Genomic DNA, 17,903 nt, shown 5'->3' on the forward strand with positions numbered 1-17,903 from the left:
TGTGCAGGGTATCAGTATCTGACCCTCCTCATTTGCATCACCTCCTGCTGCTTCCCGCATTCCTGGGCTCTGGAGGATCTGTTATGTTCTGTGCTCTGTCAGGTTAGACATCTGGTTCAAGGTGGTAGAGTAGAAGGACGTGCACTCATCTCCTCCTGTGAGAACACCAAAATCACAACAAGCTGTTGAACAACCATCAACAGGAGGACACTGGAACCTGGATGCTTCCCAGCCTGGGGACCTGAGAAAGGGACTGGGAATCCACAGGGAATCTGACCTTGAAGCCCAGTGGGATTTGATACAAGACTTCCACAGGACTGGGGGTAACAGAGACTCCAGACTTGGAGGGCACAAAAAAGACCTGTGTGCACCAAGACTCATGAGGAAAATGAATCTACAGGAAACTGAACCAGACTGCTATTGTTGGAGTGTCTCCTGTGGAGGTATAGGTCTGCAGGGGCTGACTGCAGGCCTGGGGAACTGGCAGCAGCTGTCTGGGAAGGTCCCCTTTGGCATAAACACTCCTAACCTGACCATGCAGCCTGTAGGGATGGGTCGCCTCAGACCAAAAAACTACCCAGGAGGGAGTGCAGCACCACCCATCAGCAGATAATTGGATTAAAGCTTAACTGAGCGAGGCCCTGCCTACCAGTTCAGTTCAGTCACTTAGTTGTGTCCGACTCGTTGTGACCCTGTGGACTGCAGTACACCAGGCTTCCCTGTCAATCACAAACTCTCAGAGCTTACTCAAACTTATGTCCATTGAGTTGGTGATGTCATCCAACCATCTCATCCTCTTTTGTCCCCTTCTCCTCCTGCCTTCAATCTTTCCCAGCATCATGGTCTTTTCCAATGACTCAGTTCTTCCCATCAGGTGGCCAAAGTATTGGAGCTTCAGCATCAGTTCTTCCAATGAATATTCAGGGCTGATTTCCTTTAGAATTGACTGGTTGGATCTCCTTGCAGTCCACGGGACTCTCAAGAGTCTTCTCCAACACCACAGTTCAAAAGCATCAATTCTTCAGCACTCAGCTTTCTTTATAGCCTACCAGAGCAAGACCCATTCTTTCCCATCACTCATTTTTTCCCATCAGTAAGCTTACACAAGCCTCTCAGCCTCCTCCATCAGTGGACAGACAGAAGAAGCAAGAACCACAATCCCACAGCAGCTAAAACAAAACCAAATTACAGAAAGTTAATCATCTGAACTGAACTGAATCGTCATGAAAGAGCAGACAGTTAGGTCCCAGATGAAGGGACAGAATAAAACCCCAGAAAAACAACTAAATGAAGTGGAGATAGGCAACATTCCAGAAAAAGAATTCAGAATAATGATAGTGAAGATGATTCAGGATCTCTGGAAAAGAATGGAGGTGAAGATTGAGAAGATGCAAGAAATGTTAACCAAAGACCTATAAAAACTAAAGAACAAACAACCAGATGAATAATACACTGGAATGAATTCATAACAGGATAACTGAGATAGAAGAATGGATAAATGACCTGAGGACAGAATGGTGGAAATCACTGCTGCAGGACAGAATATAGAAAAAAGAATGAAAAGAGATGAAGACAGCCTAAGAGACCTCTGGGACAACATTAAACACAGGAACATTTGCATTATAAGGGTCCCAGAAGGAGAAGAGAGATAAAGGACCTGAGAAAATATTTGAAGAAATAATAGCTGAAAACTTCCCTAACATGGGAAAGGAAGTAATCAACTAAGTCCAGGAAGCACAGAGTCCCAGAAAGAACAAAGCCAAGGAGGAATACACTGAGACACATGGTAATCAAACTGACAAAAATTAAAGACAGAGATAAAATAGTAAAAGCAACAAGGGAAAAATGACATAACATACAAGGGAACTCCCATCAGGCTATCAGGTGATTTCTCAGCAGAAACTCTACAAGCCGGAAGGGAATGGCATGACATATTTAAAGTGATGAAAGGGAAAAACCTGCAAGCAAGAATACTCTACCCAGCAAGACTCTCCTTCAGATTTGATGGAGAACTCAAAAACTTTCCAGACAAGCAAAAGTTAAAAGACTTTGGCACCACCAAAACAGATTTTCAACAAATGCTAAAGGAACTTCTCTAGGCAGAAAACAAGATAAGGAAAAACCATACCTGTAGAGAATAAACCCAAAACAATTAGGAAAATGGTAATAGTATCATACATATCAGTAATTACCTTAAATGGATTGAGTGCACCAACCAAAAGACAAAAACTGGCTGAACAGGTGAAAACATGCACATATGCAGTTCCACTTACCACATCAGTCTGCTTGACCCCCTAAATTATACGTAATTATTTTATATTGTTAGGTTAATCATGTTCCCATTATGGCTTGCAGTTATAATTATCTTTTATTTTTGTCTATTGATGGTGAAAATTGATAAACATCTTTTACTGTTGTGATTATGTAACTATTATTTATTTAATACCATAGTATCGTGATTTGTCAGCCGAAAAATTATAGAAATCTGTATCGCCGAAACTACCATTTAATAGAAAAACCTGTAATCACTTTTTAAAATCCAGATGCATATCAGAATTATCTTGGAATTTTTTGAAAAATACAAAGGCCCAGGTACTGCTTTTATTTTTGCCAGAGCTCCAGATATGTCTTATGAGCAGCCATATTTAAAAACAGCTGGACTATTTGAGGATCTTTTATCTAGTTTGTTCACTTTTTCTATTTCATATTCAGTGCTTGCATTTCATTTAGTTTATGTTTTCCAATTTCTCCATCTCTCTTTTTTTTCTGATGTTCTTTCCTAAGCCTTTATCAGTGTAGTAGAAGAGCTTTTGTATACATATATTTAAATAATATGTATAATAGATATATTTTAGAAAACTTATGAATTTTTGCCTAACTAAAAATGTATGACATTTTGATTTCACTTCTGTTCATACTGTTTGACAGTATGAGTTTTAAATATATTTGTGTCGGATATGATTAATACAAATTAGTTATATATAAATCTATTTAAATTATTAATGACACCATTCAAGATGCTCCTACTCTCATTTTTTCTGCACTTGATAAAATATTCTCAGAGTAATGTTAATATATCTCACTATGACTATGTATTTTTTTCTTTTCCCTTATATTTCTCCTGATTTTTGCTTTTTTTTAATCTTTGTTTCTTTTTTGTTAAGGTGCCTAATGGTTTATGATGTCTATCTTCTTTGTGAATGGTACCTTTTATCATTAAAAATAATCATCTTTGTTTCATTTTTTTAAAAAGACCTTCTAAAGATGTAGAAAAAGTTTATAGCAGCTTTTCAAAGTTCATCAGGAAAAATTATATTATTTACAATTGTAATGGTATTTACCCTCCTCTAATCTAAATTACAGCAATGGTTTTCATGGATCTTTGCCAGCTGACTTTAAAATCATTATGAATAAGTAAAGGACAGAAGAACTAAGATGAGTTTGGAAAGAAAGGAAGGAATCAGCCTAAGACTGGCAAGCTCATGCAGGAGAAAGGAGCTGTCCTACATTTGGAGGGGCGGTAAATGGTGGCTACTTTTTTTGTATAAATAGCCAGTAGATACATGAACAAAATCAAAATGGAGTACTGTTGAAAAAGAAAGTACTCCTCACACCCCTTTTGGGTGAAGCCCTGTTCTCAGAAGTAACCTCTTTTGACAGTTCCTGGAATATACCCCTAAAACTCTTATACAGAGATAATCATATAATGTTTTTGAGAAATTGTGCCTATACCATGATTTCTTGTCAAAGATCCATTCTCTTCAGTTCAGTTCAGTTCAGTCGCTCAGTCGTGTCCGACTCTCCGCGACCCCATGAATCACAGCACGCCAGGCCTCCCTGTCCATCACCAACTCCCGGAGTACACTCAAACTCATGTCCACAGAGTCGGTGATGCCATCCAGCCATCTCATTCTCCGTCGTCCCCTTCTCCTCCCGCCCCCAACCTTTCCCAGCATCAGAGTCTTTTCCAGTGAGTCAACTCGTCTCATGAGGTGGCCAAAGTATTGGAGTTTCAGCTTTAGCATCAGTCCCTCCAATGAACATCCAGGATTGATCTCCTTTAGAATGGACTGGTTGGATCTCCTTGCAGTATAAGGGACTCTCAAGAGTCTTCTCCAACACCACAGTTCAAAAGCATCGATTCTTCGGCGATCAGCTTTCTTCACAGTCCAACTCTCACATCCATACATGACCACGGGAAAAACCATTGCCTTGACTAGACGGACCTTGGTCGGCAAAGTAATGTCTCTGCTTTTTAATATACTATCAAGGTTGGTCATAACTTTCCTTCCAAGGAGCAAGCGTCTTTTAATTTCATGGCTGCAATCAGCATCTGCAGTGATTTTGGAGCCCAAAAAAACAAAGTCTGACACTGTTTCCACTGTTTTTCCATCTATTTCCCATGAAGTGATGGGACCAGATGCCATGATCTTTGTTTTCTGAATGTTGAGCTTCAAGCCAACCTTTTCACTCTCCTCTTTCACTTTCATCAAGAGGCTTTTGAGTTCCTCTTCACTTTCTGCCATAAGGGTAGTGTCATCTGCATATCTGAGGTTATTGATATTTCTCCATTCTCTTAGCAACTTTCAAATATGCAGTATAGTATCGTTAACCATAGTCACCGTGATATCCACTATATCTCCATGAGTTAATTATCTAATAACTGAAAGTTTGTACCTTTTGACCATTGTCACGCATCTTGCCTACTCCCTCCCCACCCTCCATGGCTGGCAATCACCAGTCTGTTCTCTGTATTTAATGAATGTGTTTTTGGTTTGTTTCATATATCAGTGAGATCATATGGTATTTGTCTTTCCCTGTCTGATTTATTTCATGTAGCGTAATGCCTTCAAGATCCATCTATGTTGTCAAAAAAGGCAAGCTTTTTATGGCTGTGTAATATTCCATTATATATATCTGTATCTCACATTTTCTTTATTTATCTGTCCATGAGCACTTAGGTTGTTTCCATATCTTGTCTATTGTAAATATCTTGGCTGTTGTACATACTGCTTCAGGGAACATGGAGGTGCAGATGTGTTTTCATTTTCTTCAGATAAATACCCAGAAATAAATCATATGGTAGTTACTATTTTAAATTTTTTGAGGAACCTCCATGTTCTTTTCCATAGTGGCTAAACCAGTTTACATTCCCGCTAACACTGTACAAATGTTCCTTTTTCTCTACATCCTTACTAACACTTGTTATCTCTTGTCTTTTTGCTGATGGCCATTCTAACATGTGTGAAGTGATACTTCATTGTGATTTTTGTTTGCATCTCCCTGATGATTAATGAGGTTGAGCATCTTTTCATGTACCTGTTGACTATGTGTATGTCTTCTTTGAAGAGTGTCTATTCAAGTCCTCTGCCGGGTTTCTGATTGGGTTGATTATTTCTGTTGGTGTTTTTATATATCAAAAGATATTTGTACCTCTACTGCATCATTTGCCACCCTTAACTGGCAGGCAGCAAAGCTAACACATCAGTCTGTGGACCACTCCACCTTGTCTCCTCCTGCCCTCGTTTGTTAATGGCAGTGGGGCTGCTGCTCCCATGTCACTTCCTTTTTATCTCTCAGTTAACTGCACTGGCAGAGAAAATAGAAAATAACTCTTTACAGTTATCTGATGCCTAAACAAAAACCAGTTCTCTTCCACAAGCTGTAGACACAGAGGCTCTGCGTTCCCATTCCCTCTGCCACGATTTACTCCTTGTCTTGCTTGAAATTCATCTCCTGAGTTTGAAGGTTCTTCAGCGATGAGATCTTGCCTTTTTTTTTTTTTTTTTTTCTTGTGGTTGCGCTGAGCAAGCCTGGACCTTCAGGGAAGTCCTGAGTTCTTGCCTTTTGAAAATCATTTGTTTTGACTGCTCTGATAGATACTTAAATGACAGGGTCACTGGATACAGAATCCTTCTGTTGTACTCTAATTCCTTGTATACCCTGGGGCACTCAGCCCTGTCTTGCAGCACAGGATGTTTTTCTGGAGAGACTGAGGCCTGAGTATGTTTTTGTGTCTAGATATCCTAGTTTACTGGTAGAGGGTATTGGGGTTTGATTGGAGAGGAATGGAAAATGGCACAAATTCAGTTGTGGCTGTAATGTTTTATTTCCTTGAAAAATAAAATGATATGAAGCAAGGATGCCATAATGTTAACCTGAGTTTATTACAATTGCTGAGTGCAAGAGATTCTGTAAACATCATTCTCTGTGGTGCATGGTGTGTTTGGAACAAAATTTTTTAAATATATATGCCATGTAACTGTAAATCAGGGAGAACTTGTATGCTTTAGTGATGCAGTTCAAATATATTTAATTGAAGATCACATTTTTGCCTTATTGATCATAGCATGCATTCTTATTTTCTTTATATATGACAATCAGCTGTGTACTTTCTGTATTTTCTTTGGTGTCATTTCCTAAGTTTTGAGTAAAAGTGTTTTATATTCCAACATCCTGAGGATGATAAAATTCTAGATTGAGAATCTGCAGAGTGGAGGTTAGCGGCAGTTGCCACAGAGGCTAGATCTAAATGGGATGTTTGACTATAAAGTCTGGTAAAAGATTTATTTATGCTGGCTTGGGAGTGTTTTGAACAAATGTTCCTCTAAATATGCAAAATAGATTTAAGGTTTAAAATATTATGATAATTGAAAGAGTTCAGTATTCAGGACTGACTGACTTCTTTCTTTTCTTTTCTTTCTGTAGGGCTCTCATAAGTATGTCACAATAAAGAAAAATATTTTCTTATTTTTGTTCATTTTCATTTTTCAGTACTAAGAGATTTAAAATTTGTTTTCCTCTGTATTCAGGTACATGTCTCGAGTCCACGGTATGCACCCAAAGGAGACCACTCGTCAGTTGAGCTTGGCTGTGAAAGATGGTCTCATTGTGGAGACGCTGACAGTGGGCTGCAAAGGCTCCAAAGCTGGTATCGAACAGGAAGGATATTGGTTACCAGGCGACGAAATTGTAAGTTTTTTATTTTATAAATCTGGAACGTTATTTATGTATATCCCATAGAGATTTGTTTTCAGAAGTTTGGTAATATTTCACAGTAAGGACCTGCATTGGTAGGATGGCTCATTTCCTTCCTGATTGTTTGGGAGAAAACTCACCTGTGCAGGGAGTCTGCTTCTCCTATCTGGGTTACCTTGAATCTGAAAAATTAAACAAAGAAAAGCCCTTTGAATGTACACACAGTTAATGGTATTCCTAAGCATGTTCTTCAGTAAATATTAGTAAAAAGAAAAAAAAGTTTCAGTGAGGATAATGTTGATGCCGTCCAAATAGACTGAAAGGGATGTATACTTCTCTACTCGGGGTCACATACAGAAGTACATTTTTTAAATGTAAAGATTGGTTTCATGTGTAATATGTCTGTCTTTCTTCCTTATTTGCTCTTAATTTTTCTAATACTTTAATGAAAAGTCTGTTTTGGGAACAGAAAGATTTAAAATAGGATAAACATTAATTTTTTAGTTCTAAAATGAATAGATTTGATAATTAGATATACTGAGAGTGCTTTATGATGAATTCTCTAAAACCTCGAATTATAAAAATGACACAGTATCTTAAAATTGGTTTATTTCCCCAGAACATTGTCTTTCCCTTCATGACTCTAGGCAATTGAGCCAACACAGACACTCGCTTGTCAAGTCTGAGAGTAATAAACTAACAGTTTTCTGTTAGTTTGAACACAAACTAATGGTGACTATTAGCTTTAACACTGTTTTTGTCAATTTAATAAGTGCTTTTAAAGTTTCAGGAAAGAAAATTCACGTTTTTCACAAATATAAAACATGGAATAAAAAATGTTTAATTTCACTGGTATCATTTTATTTGTGCACTGAAAATATTCTTGAAAACTTAAGTGAAAATGTTTATATTAGAATAATTCTTCAGTTGCCATCCTTGGTGGTTTAGTTGCTAACTTGTGTCCAAGTCTTGTGACCCCATGAACTATAGTCCACCAGGCTCCTCTGACCATGGGTGGAATTTCCCAGGCAAATACACTGGAGTGGGTTGCTATTTCCTTCTCCAGGGGATCTTCCCGACCCAGGGATTAAACCCACGTCTCCTGCATTGTAGGCAGTCTCTTTACCAACTGAATCACCAGGGAAGCACTTTATAGAAAATTAAAGTTTTTGCCAATAAAGAAACTCTGGGTGCCAAGCTATAATAATAATAATATCAAGTAATATAAATCTTATCTATAGCAGACGTTTAAAGGAGGGCCACTGATAATTGATAGCTTATCATATACTCAAAATGATCCAAATAATATAAAATTTTTAATCCACAACCACTTAGAAACATAAAGATTTACTATTGAAGGCTATATGGATAATTTCTGAGATGTCTATAGCAACTGGCCATAGTTGGTTTGTGGATCATATGTACAATTTTTTCGTAAAAGTGATTTATTTCTCCTGTTTAGATTTGTGCTTTTCCATATGCTTTTTTTGCTCTTCAAGTTGAAGTGTTTTATTCAGTTTAATTCAGCAAGCAGTTAATGAGTTATATATATGTTCAACCACAGTAGGTTCTGTATTCTAGTTTTATGTGTACATGTCCTCACTGCATATGTTTTTATAGCATCTTCCTTTTCTTTTTTCTAGATGAAATCTCACATGTAAGTCAAACAACGTATACAGATTTTATCAATTCTGGTTCGTTCTTGTTCACAGGCATTTTTATACCAAGTACACATGTATGATTTAAGTACAACTGAGTATAAACATTGTACCTAGTTTATGAAATAGTGAAATAAAAAGAGGTAAGGTTTCAGTCCCGTCTCAGATATTGTTTCTAGTTGTGTGAGGGAGTTTCTAGCCTCTGATACTCATTTTTCAGCTGTAATATGGGCACATTAATATCGCTTTCATTTGGTGGTTTTGAGGGTTATATGAGATTATCTATCGAAAGCATTTAACTATGCACTCAAAGTTTTTGACCAGTGAATAAAAATGTTTAAAATAAGAAATGCCTTTTGTGTAGCAAAAGCACACAAATTTCTTACTAAACAGCAAGCAAAAATTCTCATCATGATTTTTTTTTACTTTTAACCTGTAACTCCAAACACAAGTTTTGTAATGAGATTTTCCTTTAGGTTGCTGGATCTGTATTTAAGGTGTAGCTATAAAATATTGAGGCTGATTATACATGTATCTCATGGTTGTGGCTGGTGGACCACCTGCTACCCAGGGCTGTTTGTGTGTTGCAGTTTTATGCCCTGAGAATACTCTGGAGGGCACACAACTGACCTGTGTCACTCTTGGCACAGCGCAGGCATCTTGCAGTGGCCAGTTCTGTGTGTGAGTAGGGACTGTGTGGCCTGTGCATGCAGGCTGCTGTGTATGGGGGCTGGTGTGAATTGCACAGCTTAGGAATCGCCACCTTCTCCTCAGATATCCTTGCATGATTATTTAGCAGTTCTCCAGCACATGGCAGTGACATGTCTTGTTCTAACAAAATCAGTCTTAGGGAAGGTCAACTTTCTAATCAGCACAAAGGTTTTCTGTGGTCTTTGACAGCCCTGCATGCTGGCATTTGAGTCTGGGGCTCTTCTTTATAGTTTCTCCACTTTTTGTATGAGATGATACCTCTGAAAGCTTGAGGTTTTAGATTGGAGGGTGTGCATTATTTATCTCACTGACTTTCTACTAATTGTTAAGAGAAGACAAAATCAAGTAGATATATATGGCCTATAAAATTCAAGTAGATTATATATGTAAGGAAAGGGATAGAATTTTTCTATTATTCATTTTTAAACCTTTATTCAGAGTTACAAAGACTCTTTACTCAGGGAGTTCTGTCATTTGAGAAATGTAGTGAAGCTCCTCTTCATTCTGTAGCCTCTAAAAATAGCAGCTGTAGCTCACAGGTAGACAAGTTGGTTCCTCTTGATAAGTCCTACAAGTTGTATCCCTTGGGATACTGTGTATTAGTAAAGAGGCTGGACTCCTTGTCCTCATGTCCATGGCTCTGTTGAGAGAGAGAAGGTAGGCAAAAGTGTTATTTCTTAGGCCACTAAACCATCACTGAGCAGAGTCTGCTGTGTCATGTTTTTATTCAGCCTTGCTACCTTTTTTCCAATGTTTATTCTTAAAAACTTTATACAGTTGAAAAATATGCATATCTTAAATACTATTGTTTTATTAAATCCAGCTATCATGTAATAAAAGTCTAACTCTAAAAAGACTATTTCAGGATACAATTATATATAATTTATTTAAGAGGAAGCCTGTGTAAGTCAAAGACGGTAACCTCCATTGTACTGAGATTCTGCTAGGAATGGATTGATTACTAGACACTTTGAGATGGTGATCTTAACCACCATTTTGTATCTCTTTTGAAGTGAGAATTCGTTTGGAAAAATTGTGATGAAATTCAGTAGCACATAAGCATCTTCATGGTGATATTTTAAAATGTCCATTTGAGATAGAATGAAAAGCGAAGCCTCTCTCAATTTTAAATGGTTAGTTTAAATATTAGTCAGTAAACAGTGGAAGTATATGTACCAGTCAGTTCTTAAAATGACAGGCTTGTGGAGCCTGGGCAACACTCTTGTAAGTTTTCTGTGGTCATCTTTAATTTTCAGATATCTGTTATTACTGTTCACTCAGATGATGCAAATAGCTCTTTTAGAGATCATTTTTAAAGCTTTTGAAATTAATACTGGTAAAAGACCAGTAGATCTGGGTACATACTGAAATTGTTGTGTTTATTTCATTTGTTTTAAAGGAAAACTACGTTTACCTAGATTGTTTCATCATCTGCTTGCTCTAAACAAATGTACATGGATGGCTCCATTCAGTCCGTATTCCATCATGATGTTTCATGTCCTCTATTTTAACAACTTGAGAAATATATTTCTTGGGCAGAAAATTTTACCATTGCTCAGCTAAGTTGAGTTTGGTATTTAGTAGCTCCCTTTGTAATAAATGCAACTTAATTTCTTAATTCACTAAAGATAGGAAAGTCTTATAAAAGTATTTAACACAGACATACCTTATTTTATTGTACTTTGACTTGTGCTTTCTACAAATTGAAGGTTTGTGGCAACTCTGCGTTGTCCAATGACGGTTAGCATTTTTAGCAGTAAAGTATTTTTAAATTAATGTCTGTATCTTTTTTAGACATACTGTTATTGCACCTTAATAGATTACAGTACAGTGTAAACACAACTTTATATGCAATGATAAACCAAAAAAATTTATGTGAGTTTCTTGCAATAATCTCTTTATTGCAGTGGTCTGAAACTGAACCCATAGTTTCTCTGAGGTGTGCCTGTATAAATGTAGCAGGGCAGGTGACCTTGAGTTATGGATCCTGTGCAGATAAAACATATCAAATATGTGCTTTGATACTGAGGCTGTTGATATTATTTATTTGGTGACTCCCAACTTGATTCATGGTCCCTGGCACAAAGCTATGACTCTCTATTATTTGACAGACACTTTTTAATCTGACATTAAATATTTTGGTCACCAGTATAGAGGATGGCATGTAAGTGTGAAAAGGTGACATTTGCTACAAGACTACTTGTCTCTTTACTTGCCTGCCAGATCTGGACTCAGGGTCTCCTTTCTTCTTGTGTGGGTCATGCCAGTCCAAAAACGAAATACCAGCTTAGGACCCACAGCTTACGTTTTCAGTTAGTATGCCACAGCTTAGTTTTCAGTTTTGCTGCTGCTGACTGGAGAGCAGCTGCAGACATGAGCTCCCATCTCAGCTGGTCAGCCCTTCTCAGCTTCAGCAGTTTTCACGTAACCTGGTTTGTTCTCTGACAAGCAGGACCTCTTGCTAGTTTTTACATAGGTCTTGAGTTAAGGTTGGTACCTTTTAAGAACCATCATTAATGAAAATACAAATTTTGTGGTTTTTTGAAAAGATGAACATATCAGGGATAAATGGATTTAGTTTTAATTTACAGAGGGATGAGATAGATACTTTTTCTCCCATTTTCATCTCCTTTTCCTGATTCAAAAGAACCAGTCTAAAAGGCACTGAGGTTTATAAACCTCTTGAAACTTGGCTGAAAGCTCACATCTTTTGTGTAAGAGGTAGGATTGGATTTATGTCTTATTCTTCAGAAATTACACGATTAAACAGACATGGCAAGATAGGCTCTCCTGCTTTGTTCCCGAAAAAACATTAAGAGAGGCCTGCAAACAGCCCATTTCATAAATGCAGCATAGCAAAGTAAGAATGTTTTTTAAAAGTTTACACCTTTGTGTTTTCTTATTATACTTATAGTTATAAATTAGTCACGTTTAAAACTTTCTGTCCCTTGGATTCTGTTGGTTTTTTAAATGTGAATTATATTTTATTATATTTGTTCTAATTATAATTGTGCAGAACTACACATTTCTCCCCAAGGTCCGTTACCTGCATCAGATACAATTTTTTATTTACTAAATAAATATTAAGTAATAAGTGATGTATTGGTGATTATTAGTTAAAAACCAGTTATACTGTGGTTCTGTGTGCAAAACAAACTTATGTACTTAGCATTGTTCTTGCTTTGGTGATGAATTTCTATTTTACTCAATAGAATATTTTGGGTCATGCTGTCCTGTTATACTCTTCAGCTTGTGTGTGTGTGTATGTGAGAATTCTTTTGTTTTCCTCTTTAAATTTTATTTCACTAAGCAGTGTTTTAATATATTCTAATTAAAAAATCACATTTAAAATTATTGGAAATCTTTAACCATAACAATCTTACCTCTCAGTGATGAACTGAATTTATTACTAGAGTTAAACTAAATCTAGAATTTGCATAGCATTAATTTTAGATTGTTTCTGTGTAAAACACCACATGAAAACACATATTTGATGATGTGAGGTTTATCTGCTCACTGTGTTGAAACGGGACTAGTGTAAAAGTTCAGTCTCTTGAATATGCTGAGGGAGGCCCTCTCCGGGCACAGTTCTCTCACTGAGCCTTCTTGCTGCAGGGTCCACTCTCAGTCAGTTAACAGTGTGTCCTGTCCCGTCTTGCTTATAGAAACGTCGGGAGGGTTAGCAGTCCTAATGCACTTAGGGTCCTGAGAAGAAATGCACATGTGGGTAATTGCAAGTGTCACACCGTTTAGTGACTTACCAATTCCCATTTTATGCATTGTAGCAAATAGATCATCTTAACACCAGCTAACAGTTACTAAGCATAGTAACTCGTTTGATCCTTGCAAAAGCCCCATAAGCTGAGATTTGTGCTAGTCTAGCTCCGGAGTCTTAACCAAATGCTATGAGTGGTGATAGAGCCATAGATCAGCAGGCTGCCTCTTGATGGGAGAATGTTTTCTACTCAGTTCTGAAGACAGCCTGTATAAATTTCACACCATGGTGAAGTACCAAATTGACCACATTTACAATCATCTCTCAGCAGGGTTTTTTTTTTTTTTTTTTTTGGCCTTTTCATACTGTTCATGGGGTTCTGAAGGCAAGAATACTGAAGTAGTCTGCCTTTCCCTTCTCCAGTTGGCCACGTTTTGTCAGTCCCTGAGTAGCTGGGACATGTCCTTCAGCCACTCCATGCAGCTGGATGACACGCCTGGGGCCTTGGTTATCCCACTTCTGGTTCTCGTTGAGCATGTAAACCTTCACTGGCTGTCGGATGTCAGGGAGATGGTGAAGGACAGGGGAAGCCTGGTGTGCTGCAGTTCATGGGGTTGCAAAGAGTCGGACACAGCTTAGCAACTAAACAACAATAACAGCAACTCCCAATTAAAAAAAAAAAAACCCAGTGTGAACCAGTTTGGGATCAATAAGACATACATTTGTGATCATGCACAGATTTAAATGACACTGAATTTGTTAGTAAAATGTTTTTCTGTCATCTTTGTAGGTTTCATGGAACATGAATTCCTATAGATTTTCTCTGTGTTCATTTTGTAGTGTTTGTGTTAGTGAAAAAAGTTTACTCTTAAACTAGTAATGATTCTTGAGTTTGCATGCTACTGTCGTTTCATTAATGATTACCACAGTGATAGATTACCAGTTGATATTATCTGCCAAATACTATGTATAGCAACTGATAAACAGTTTGACCATGTACCAAACCCCTTTAGCTCTGTATATTGCCTGATATTGAGCAAAGCTATAGGAGAGAGACCAAGATTATTTTGTTTTTATTTTGAAAGGCCTACAGCATGCAGCCTTTCTTCAGGACAGCAACCCCAGCCAAGGTGAACCGATTTTGCACTATATTATTTTACTTTAATTCTGCTTTTTAAAAAAATTGAATTTCTCTTTCTTTAGGCCAGCTTAGTTAATTCTTGCTAGAATTGTTCATTTAAACCATACTCTTTACATTGCTTCTAGTTTTGGATTTTGTGCTCATAGGTTTGCTTTTTTAAAAAACTTTCTTGTATTGAAGTAGCATTTCACATATTACGTTGATCAGGCTGAATGTTGAATAGTTGCTGACTTGTGGTGAAATTCAGTGAAAATGCAAGCTTAGTTTTTTTGGCATACACTATTGAATATTAGTCAAAAGCACTATATAAATGAATTCTGTTTACTGAAAGGCAAACCATATGCAACTCTTACCTATAATATACATATCTTTATACCTCAGAGAAATGTTTCCTGGATTCAGAGTGTAGACAGTTTTGACCTTGACTTTGCATGTTCTATATATTTAAACATCTATTGCAGTGATTGAAAGAGTAAACAACACATTCATTCCCAGCTCATGCTCTCTTTTATATCAGAAACAATGTTAGTTGATCCCATTATATAGACTTTTATCCAAATGTTTCTCTACTTCATTTGAATTATAATTTCATTTTTATAATTTTTATGAAAAACTAGATCTAGAATTAAACACCCCATTGAAGAAAGATCTGTTTTCATCCTTGTTTCATGGGTGAATGGGAGAAGGTAGGGTTAGGCAAAGGTAGGAGGTGACAGGAGGAGGCCAGAGTGGTCCACCAGCATTGTGTTCTCTGACTTCCTCTTCTTAGCTAACCTAGTAATTGCCATGTTGAGACTCACAGGGAGTTGAATTGATGTGTAAAAAAATTCTCAAATGATGAAGAATGGCAGTTTCTTTTGTTAATGAGTATATATAAGCCACCAAAATCCTTTTAAGATGTCTCTGAACAGTTACGAGGAAAATATTGTGAAATATTTGGTTTTAAATTTGGAAAGAGTAAATTTTAAAAAGCCATCTTATCTCCATTGGAACCTAAATTATCAGTGATTTTTGGTGCAAACATTGAAATAGCTAAAAGACAGCTTCCTTACGAGCTGCGTGAAAGAGATACACCAAAGATTGTTACTTTAGTACAGCCGAGCACCACAGTTTACCTGTGGCACCGCTATGTCAGACTTTGTGGGGGAGCTTTTTATCTACCATGCACAGATGAGGCTTTTGTGTCAAATCAGTACCTTACGGTCTTTTAAACAGTCTGACTGAAATTATTCCTCCCTTACTGAGTGAGCAGAGTCTACACATCTGCAGCAAACAACTAAAAATGGTTGCGCTTTTTTCTTTATTACTTTGGTTGCTACAGATTGCCAATTTCTTACTAAAAAGCAAGCAAAAGAGTTCACATTTCTGCAGAACTTACTAGTGTACTTTAGCCGTGTCTCTGAATGTGGATTGGAAGGTGTGAAGTTTCAGAACATGAACTGCTCATGTTCCATTTTGAAGGAGAGAGACATAGCCTTCTCATATGGTTGAGCAGCACTGTATTTGAACCCTCGGTGCCAGAGTCAGTGCTGACTGAACAAGTGCTCTATCACAGCCATTTATTGCATGAGTTATTGACCTCAGAGGGGATAAGAATGCTGTTCACTCTCAGAAGCAGAGTGTAGACAGTGATTTATAAAAAAAAATGATGGCAGAGCCCAAGTTTAGAATTTTAAGATCCTCATTGGAAATGGCCTTGATAATACTAACTGTGGGTTTAACCCTTATTCATCAACTACCACATCTGCAAGAGAAGGTTGAGAATTAATCTGTCACTCTTAATGGGGGTGTTTTTTGATATATGCTAAGAGTGATATTTATGAAGAATGAATTCCAAATTAAGGGAAGTTACACTGGTCTCCTGTTTGTGTTTAAATGGTACTGGCTATACAAAAAAAAAAAAAAAGTGTAACAAAGAAAATGTTGAACACCTGTTATGGTCTTTTATTTCCAGGAATAGTCCCAATAAGAAAATAAGCCAGCTTCCTTTTTTTTTTGGTGGTAATGTCCTTTGGAGAATGTGATTAAACCTTTAGTTTTCACATTTTCAATTTATTTTTCCAAATTCAACAGACCCTGAAAATTTGACAACCTATCAGAACATGGACATTCTGATTAATGATTATTTTCAATAAAGCATCCAATACCATGGATGAGAAGATAAGAATAGTGAGCATCACCATTTATTACTATTCTCTCCGTTTCCAAAGTATGCTAAGTACTTAGTATATTTCTTTAAAGAAAATCAGGACAAAACAGAGGTTTGTTTATTTGAAATACTAAGTTATAGATGTTGCTTTGGGGTATTCATTCCATTTACTGAAGAAATTATCCCATAGATTCTATAAAAACTGAAAGATAATGTTAGAAGTTATATTGGCTTTGGGCTTATTTCATTTTGGACTGGTTTTGTTATCAGATCACCTTAAGATATTTCTAAATAAAAATATGTTTAGGAGAGAATTGAAAATTGAAAGAAGCAAATATCTAGGTATTGTTTCCCTTTTGTTTTAACACAGTAAATGTTTAAAATTGTTTATAATGCCTAACTTCTGATGGACTTTAGTTTCAATTTTGTTCTTAGTCATTGCGGATATTGACAAAATGTCATACGAAATTATTTTGTATTTTTTGTAGGACTGGGAAACAGAAAATCATGACTGGTATTGTTTTGAATGCCATTTGCCTGGAGAGGTGTTGATATGTGACCTGTGTTTTCGTGTGTATCATTCCAAGTGTTTGTCTGATGAGTACAGGCTTAGAGACAGCAGTAGTCACTGGCAGTGCCCAGTTTGCAGGGTGAGTACCTATGAGCTTTAATGTGCTGGTCAGAGGGTTGGAATTCATTGATAATAGCTGCACAAAGATATCCCAGGTGGTCTTGCCAGGTTAATGGATAAAGTACTGGAGGGTGGGGGTTATCTACTGAAATGATGGTTAATGAACATAGAACACTCATAAATGAATATCACAGAACACATACTCAGGGTATGGATTTTAGAAAGTTTCAATCATGTAAAAATATACTCTCTTCTTTTTACAATTCCCTCTGAACTGTGTGACTCCTTTAATGGACAGACTTTGGGAATCAAGAACCATTGTCCCATACCAAGGTCTGTTCAATCAGTCCTCTTGGCTGCTCAGAAAACACAGGTAGCAAAAGGCACATTGTCGGAAAAGTTCTGTATCTACTTTCCATTTTATATCCATGTAATGTTGCCTTTATTTTTTTGTCATGTCATGGGTTTATTTCTTTTCTTTGGAGGGTGGAGGGATGGGACAGTTGTATATCAAGAATTCTCCAAAATGAAATAGTCTGGTAGGTAAAATAGGTACTTCCTATGATTATTTTCATTCATATTATTTCCCCGTTGAAAAGTGTACATGATTGTGCTTGTTGGCTGCCGATGTGGTGTGTGTGTGTGTGAGTGATCGTGATGCCTAAATACTAAGTGATGTATGGCCTTGATGGTGATCAGTCAGGAATTATTTGATTGGAACTTCTATTGTTTTGTACTTAACTATTGTTAATATACTTACTTGGAATCATGCAGATTGCCAGGATTACTCATGGGTTCTGTTTGTGAACATGTTTCATAATAGTTGTATAACTTAAATATTCATTTCTTCTTCAAAAGTTATGTCTTTGTCTCCTCTTTGATACCAGCCAGAAATCATCCGGTTCATTTGCCAGCATGAT

At 36.9% G+C, this 17,903-nt stretch overlaps 1 protein-coding gene across 12 annotated transcripts in view; it reads left to right on the forward strand.

Annotated features, from left to right (window-relative positions):
- Positions 1-17,903, forward strand: part of ZMYND11 (zinc finger MYND-type containing 11) — a 72,146-nt gene that overhangs the window by 26,347 nt on the left and 27,896 nt on the right. For 7 of the 12 annotated variants that reach the window (XM_055431788.2, XM_055431777.2, XM_055431815.2 and 4 more), the window contains exons 3-5: positions 6,813-6,972; positions 14,148-14,192; positions 16,841-17,002. In XM_055431788.2, the coding sequence (XP_055287763.1) occupies positions 6,813-6,972; positions 14,148-14,192; positions 16,841-17,002 (367 nt within the window). Of the gene's footprint in view, positions 1-6,812; positions 6,973-14,147; positions 14,193-16,276; positions 16,373-16,840; positions 17,003-17,903 lie in introns of all 12 variants that reach the window. The other 5 variants (XM_055431824.2, XM_055431832.2, XM_055431849.2 and 2 more) reach the window with 3 other exon arrangements.

This window comes from Moschus berezovskii, chromosome 15, assembly GCF_049115385.1.
Source record: "Moschus berezovskii isolate FMDL1 chromosome 15, NW_MosBer_1.0, whole genome shotgun sequence".
NCBI classification, from domain to species: domain Eukaryota; kingdom Metazoa; phylum Chordata; class Mammalia; order Artiodactyla; family Moschidae; genus Moschus; species Moschus berezovskii.